At 32.5% G+C, this 7,579-nt stretch overlaps 1 protein-coding gene across 1 annotated transcript; it reads left to right on the top strand.

Annotated features, from left to right (window-relative positions):
• The first annotated feature begins 2,065 nt into the window (after nucleotides 1-2,065).
• LOC143551734 (uncharacterized) lies at nucleotides 2,066-4,411 on the top strand. The gene is made up of 10 exons (XM_077042108.1): nucleotides 2,066-2,572; nucleotides 2,711-2,816; nucleotides 2,905-3,014; nucleotides 3,110-3,178; nucleotides 3,272-3,387; nucleotides 3,497-3,551; nucleotides 3,636-3,756; nucleotides 3,818-3,865; nucleotides 3,944-4,038; nucleotides 4,125-4,411. Exons 1-10 carry the CDS (start codon nucleotides 2,486-2,488, stop codon nucleotides 4,224-4,226), a joined length of 909 nt encoding a protein of 302 aa, XP_076898223.1. The 5' UTR covers nucleotides 2,066-2,485; the 3' UTR covers nucleotides 4,227-4,411.
• The last annotated feature ends 3,168 nt before the right edge of the window (nucleotides 4,412-7,579 follow it).

Genomic DNA, 7,579 nt, shown 5'->3' with positions numbered 1-7,579 from the left:
AACACCAAATAACAAAGTACACTATTTATAAACTAAAATTAAAAATTACACCAAACTTTTAACTAAATACCAATATTGCTGCCACCTATTTCTAGACTGGGACCACATCATATGTGGGTTTAGACTTTGGACTTTTGGAGAGCTAATGATGGGTGGTATGGAGTAATTCCATTAATTCTTCTTCCACTTTAAAACCCATGGTTACTTGTTTTCACAATTTTGGTTTCCCATGTGACCACATCCACCACCAAAGCAAACAACACAATTAATTTATGTTATCCTTGTGGAAATTGAAACCATAGTTGAAAATGACAATGCAACACCCAAGTACAAGAGTTTTACAGCTAACCTAATAAGGTTTGTTCTTTAATGATATTGTGGGTCTAAACACTTACCACTCAGATGGTACTCAGATGGTGTCTGGGATTGCTTATTTTAGCCTATTTATAACTTATTAACTTATTAAAAAGTAATAAGGTGTTTGGATTTTTGATTTTGATGTGAGAGTGATAAGTTAATAAGTTATATTTTTGTAACTTATTAAATTATTGAAAATTTATAAGAATCTTTCATAAGGAATCCCAAACACCCCTTTACATAGAAATGCATATTTGCGTCGTTTGGACAACTTGTTTAATGTTTACTAATACTACAGCTAACTTAAAATTATGAACAATGGGTCAAAAATCTTATGATTATTGATTAGTTGAATGAGGGATTGACTTCAAGTACACGACTATTAGATTAAGGTTAATGATTCCACCATCTTGTGAGTTGAGTAGTGGGTGCTATAGAATTTAAATTTAATATGAATTTATTTATATAATTGAAAGCTCAGTGATTATATATAAAGTTCCTAGTTGATGTCTTACTTGTAATTAGCATCTTATGAGAAATACACCAAAAACATAATCAAGTAACATGCAACCACAAAGCATTTATTAATTTAGGAGAATTATGTTATGTAATTAATTTAAGGTTTGTAACCAATACGAAACCTAAGAATGAATACTTTGATTAGCAAAGGCACACAATATTTGGACATCAATACACCATGCAATATATCCGTACCCTATGTCACCTATACTACTTGTATAGGTCTTTATAGCTTGTATAGGCTAATACGAGATATATTGTCTCTATACAATCTATACGATGTATATTGTCTCTATACGGCTTGTATAGATTACAAAGAGCGACGAGCCTGAACTTTCCATACAGACGTTGAATACGCAATAGACCTATAAGAATCGTATAGGAATATATAGAAACCATAACATTCCTTAGCATAATCTTTTTACTGTGGTTAGCAAAAGTGCAAAACCACATGTTTATAATTGTTTGGTATGGCCCAAACTGTAGCCCATTAGGCCTTCTTAATGCATATCCTGTTTTCTATTCTTTTTCTTTAAATAAATTCAGTTTTGTTTCTTAGTGGAAAATTAGACACATAGTGGGCAGAGGAATATTAAGAGCTATATGAAAAAACCTTAAAATTGGATAGAGAACTAATTGTAAGTGTATTTGTCAACAAAAGTAAATTTAAAGTCTCTTTTTTAAATTCTCAAACGGGTAAGTGGGTTCACCCAGAATATGAATATGACCTGTTTTTAAAACGGGTCGATCCAAGCACGGCCCACTTTTTTAAGCAGGTTATGCTACTCGATCAAAAACTTGTTTTTCTCGTATTTAGTTTTGAGTCGTGTCAAGAATTGCCAAAACCGAGTCCACTCGTGAGTCACCGGTGAGGTCAGTTTCCAAAAACTTAGATGCTATCGTCATACTCGTTCTTATTCTATCTCCAACCCTGACTCACCCTCAACAGTTGCCAAAACCTCAGATACATTCAATTAATTGATTCATTATTGGTTCTTTTTTAAATTTGCTACATGGGTACTGTTTGTTAGCTTAATTTACCATATGGGCCTTGTTTCTTTTTGTCTTTTAGGAATTAAGAACGCGTTTTTATGCTGTAAAGATTATTATTATTATATGTGTTGTTACTATATACTTTATATATATATTTGGATCATGTCCTTTTGAGAAACTTTACAATAGGAGGCATAATTTCATTTTAGGAAAAGAATCATACAAAGCCCTTTGATTGCGCTACTTAATCCACCATCTTTTAAAGATTATTCTATTCTTTTGTTCTTTCATAAACTCACTATCTTGATATTATTCTTCTCTTTCCTCTATGCATTGATTTGGCATGATGAGAAGTTGAATATTGAGGGCAAAGCATGGATTTATACAATCATTTTATTTTAGCTTTTCACAACCAAAATTGCATTTTCAACCAAATTTCTTCATCTTTTTTATCATTTCACTCATGAGATTAAGACATAGGAAATGCATACCTTCTTGTTCTTCTAATCCCAGAGTAGTCCCCTTTCTCTCTTTATGTTTTTTGTTACATTTTGATCATGAACTTTTAATATTTTGAAAATTTTAAATTCTAAAACACCTGAGTGATCTTTAACTGATGCATTATAAATTCAGAATTCAGATGATTGATTCGCACTGTTCTAATGACTTCGTGCGGTTCTTCCCAAAATGTTTTTGCTTCCAAGTATGCACTTAGTTTTCACATGTTGTAAAAAACAATAACATGACCTTTTTTTAATGTTCATGTTCAAAGGCAGCGTTTGTTTGCCACCGAATTATTATATTAACATTCGTGCATTCGCTTTTTTTGTTCAAAAACCAGGTTGATGAAGATGATTATGATTATCCTTGGGCACACAACAAGAGCAATATTTTGGCATGGATACATAAGTCTCTTACCAGAAAATCAGAATTAGCTCAATGCATTGGTGAGTGAATGTTACTTTACACTAAGATCCAAATATTACTGTTTTGCCACTCTATGTTCTTGACATTGTTTGTAATATATTGGATTAGCTACTTTTATGGTTGGTCCAAGAACATGGATCGGAGCAATCTTTAACCGTGCAGGCCCCAAGAGTTCTGGAAGTAATAAATACAGTGATTTTAACTTCACCTCTGTTCAGGTTCGTTCTGTGAGCACACTTGATACGGTTCAAATTTAATATTTACAAAACTTTAGTATTAAGTTGGAAACTGTTTTGTGTTCAATTCTGTACAGGAAACAATATATCAGAGGCTTCGTGAACGTACCAATGTACCATATGACGGGACTCGTATAGAGCATCAGGTGGTTACATTTCATTTATCATAATTAATTAAACCAAGTAATTAATCTTTATGATTATATTTGTTTATTTATGTCATCATGTGTTAATGACAGAATGCCCTTTTAGAATTGTGGAATTTAGCATATCCAAATGTCAAACTTGAAGGATTAATCTCTGATCAATGGAAGGAAATGGGGTGGCAAGGAGTTAATCCATCAACTGACTTTAGGTACACAATGATGGCAAATATATACACATACATATATAATATTGTTATTGCATTTTATAAACTTTTAAACGGTTATGGTTATTTGACGACTAAAATCTGTTTTGTGCAGGGGTGGTGGTTTTCTGTCACTCGAGAATTTGCTGTTCTTTGCAAAATCATTTCCTGTATGGTTCTGCCCAACATCATTTAACTTTTATCTTTTAGATATCATTCATGAATTACCTAATTGATTCAATTTCAAAATGAAGAATGCTTTTCGTAGGTTACTACTGAAACAACCTGGAAAACGCGCAACATGGGAATATCCATTTGCTGTTGCTGGAATTAATATTTCGTTTATGTTGACCGAGATGCTGGAGTTATATCTTGGTGAGAATGAAATACATCCATGTCAATTATCATTTTGTTGTTGATGATTTGCGTTTTGCAGTTAAGCCTAGATATCAACACTGTATCAATTTTGTAAAGTTACTGGGTGGTAAATATTTAGTTTTGAATCATTTTTATAATCTACAAATGGATTCATTATTAAATTTGTGCCTACAAATAATTGCAGAGGATGAAGAAGCCTTTGATGTTTTATACTGCATAGCTTTTGTAATGATGGATGCTCATTGGCTCGCTATGCGTGCATCATACATGGAGTTCAATGTAATCTCAGATGCTCTCTCTCTATACACACACACACACTCTGATGAATTCATTCTTATCCTCAACTGCTACTTAATAAACACCAGGAAGTTTTACAAGTTACACGCGCACAGCTGGAGAGAGAGCTTGCACTTGAAGACGTCTATAGCATACAGGATTTGCCTGCCTTTAATCTTCTGCACAGTTAGTTGTTTTGACTCGAATGATCGACTATTAGAAATAAGGTTAGATTCGGCTGTATGCTGCTGTTTAAGAGTGATTTGTTTATATATTAAGGTTTTTTACATGTTAGATTATTGTTAATATATTAATGATTCGGCACCTATTTTAATTTTTACGTGACCAATGATCATCAATAAAATTGTAAGAACACGAAAGAAAACCGAAAACAAAATCTTAATATGGGATACATGAGACATGGGATTTACGGAACAGGGTAAGATTTGTTTTTACACATGCATTTGTAAGCCATGGGACATGTTTCGGCCTCATTGATGGATGCGCATACGAAGCTAACCATAACCAGTCTGCATGGGGAACATGAACCACAGGCGTGTGTGCAGTCTGGTAGCCGTGATCCAGGCACTTGAACCGTATCAGTTGCTCTTTGCCTCCCTGGTGTCACCCCTGTGGCTCTGTGTTGATCCGGTGTCACTTGGTTTTGATGGTGATGTCCATGACCTGGTCAGTGACATTGATTAAACGTAATTAGAAAACAAAAAAAAGATTGTACGGTTAATGGTTGGATTTTGGGACACGTCCTCATTATTTTTTGATGAACCCGCTATGATTATACGTTTACGTGTACTTGACAACAACTTATGGTTGTGCATCATAGAGGTGTACTACATGACTCGTGTTAATGGTGAACTTAACATATACAATTGAATTAATGCATTCAGTAACATCTGTGTGTGCATCACTAGGTTGTACTATGTAACCTTATGATACATATGTTTCAACATATATGCACATGAAAACATTTGTGCACACATTATTAGGCTGTATTGTACAACATGTGATGCCTGATCATAGGATTGTACCGTACGTGGATGTTGCAAACCGATATGCCTTGCAGAGAAGTGTGGAAGAAGAAGCAAGGTGATAAACACAATAATGCGCAACGAATCCTTCATGTTTATGATCTTCCAAAAAATGTGTAAAATATCGAATGATGTTTGAATTATGAGATGAGGAAATAAAGGGGTTGGTTGATTTATATGGATAGAAAAGAAAGAAGGTGGTATTGAAGCAAGTCACAAGGCAGAGGGAGAGGGTCACATGAAAGAGGGTGAATCACAGGGCTTGAGCATGGTGTAATCAAAGGCTTATGATTTATGGTCCTCAAATTTACTGAGGTAAATTGCTTCTTGTGACACGTCTGTAAAGTGACCAAAACATTAAATGCTACTTGCTACGTTTATTATTATTGTAATTTTTATAAAAATTTACATGAATGTAACAAGCATGTTGTATGAGAATTGGACCACAAAATGATTGACCAAATATGAAATTGTAGAAAATAGGAACCATGACAACTCAACAAAAAAGGGAACTTAATGATGTCACATTTTTGTGACAAGGTACAAGATTTAATGTGGCTAGGACAAGGTAAACGTGATAATGAACAACATTGTAATGAACTAGAAACAAGGGTGTCGTTTTGCATGAAAATGCTTGTGAGACTTGAATGCAACTCAATTAGTTGAAGGAATGGTTTTGAAAGCAACCAAGCAAGGAGATATATGATGCTTCGCTTGTATTTCTTTCTGATTTTGATTGGCATTAGGGTATAACTAATTTGATGTCGAATATTGTCAAGAAGATCAAAAGGGTGACTTTGTCGGCAAAGGATACCATGCATTTGTAGTATTTCGTAAGGCTCATGATAAATGGGATTTTAGTGTGTATACTTGTTTATTATTAAAGTGGATGATTTGAATGGGATATTAATTTATAGAAGAAATTTATAGTGCGTAATGTAATGGAGTATTAAAGTAAAACATATTAAAATTTATGATCATTAGATTAACGAATAATCATTAATGTGAGTATCATTATATTTTATTGAAGATGCGACATGTCTATTATTAACATCAAACTAGTAGACTAAGTTAATTAAAAGTTCTACTTAAACAAAGACAAATCATCTTTGGTTATGAGTGAAATCATTTAAGTATGTGTGCAAAATAAATGTGACACGTCACCTTTGGTTAGAAGTGAGACAATTATTTTAATTAACCACGAGTTACTTTTGCTAGAAATTAATGAAACACATCACCATTGGACAGAAATGAGACATTTTGATCATGTTAGGCAAAACCAAACAAAAACTTTTAGTTAGATTTGAATGATATGATAGATGTAACACATCACATGTCGAAAGAAGTGATACATCAAAAGTTTAGTCTAAGTTAAGTCTTTTATACTTTGTAAAATTTATAAGGTTAAATGTTTACCAAACATTTAGTTAACAACAAATTTTTAGTTCTTGGAATTGTAGAGTTTTCGGGAATTTGAGATTTTGAAAATTTCAAGGGTATTTTGGGATTTTAGTAGCCCACAAACCATTTTAGTTGACCCGAAATATATTTTTAAATCTTTAACCCATAAACTTTTTGTTAACCCATAAACTATTTTAACCTGTAAACCATAGACCCGATAAGGATAAATTGAATCTTAATAGATTTATTGTTATCCAAGATATGTTTAATTTTCGAAAATATCTTTTATTAATTTTTAGATTTCAAAAAATATTTGGGATAAAGTTAACCAATAATTAAGGAAAAGCATATCAAATTTCAGATTCTAAACCAAATTATGTTATTTTTTTTTTAAAAATCATAATGAACACGAAGATCATCATCGGAAAAATTAACTGTAAACTAACTTTAATTTCTATAATTGAAAACTTTAAACACCATTTTTACAGATTTCTAAAATCCTTATGGTTATTAAATATGGATTTTAACGATTTTAACAATTGCAAACAGTTTTATAAATGGTTTTCAAGGTGAATCCAGTTTTAATAATGAAAATCGAATACAAATTTAGGTTTTATTGAGTTTTAATCCATGCCTTCTGATTTAATTCTAGATGTAGGGAAAACATGAAAAACTGATTAATCAACATCGCAATAATACCACATGTTGACAAGTTTTTTATGACAATAATAGAAAACATGAATATAATATAAACCTTATGATAGTGTGCATACCCGTTACAGAAGAAGAGTATGACCCCGACTACATGATTGCCAGCTTGGTCGAGTTCTCCTTTAGGATGTGTGACAACCCGCAATATCCATACAAATTATTAACAAAAATTGATCATTATTAAATGTCATAAGCATCTAGCACACATGCATGATCGTTCATCATTTAGTAGTTAATAAAACTCCATACATGCATGTCACATACGCCAGCTTACTATATAAATTATCGCATCACATGCACGAACACCTGGCACGAAGATTGGTGATACTATATTTTAATGATGATAATAACAACTTTATATTTTATAGGAGCTGCACAATATATTT

The sequence above is a fragment of the Bidens hawaiensis genome, unplaced genomic scaffold (assembly GCF_021521415.1).
Source record: "Bidens hawaiensis isolate Kalapana, Puna unplaced genomic scaffold, B.hawaiensis_p1.1 tig00016564_1, whole genome shotgun sequence".
In the NCBI taxonomy this organism is placed as follows: Eukaryota; Viridiplantae; Streptophyta; class Magnoliopsida; order Asterales; family Asteraceae; genus Bidens; species Bidens hawaiensis.
This window is presented reverse-complemented; position numbering and strand designations above follow the sequence as displayed.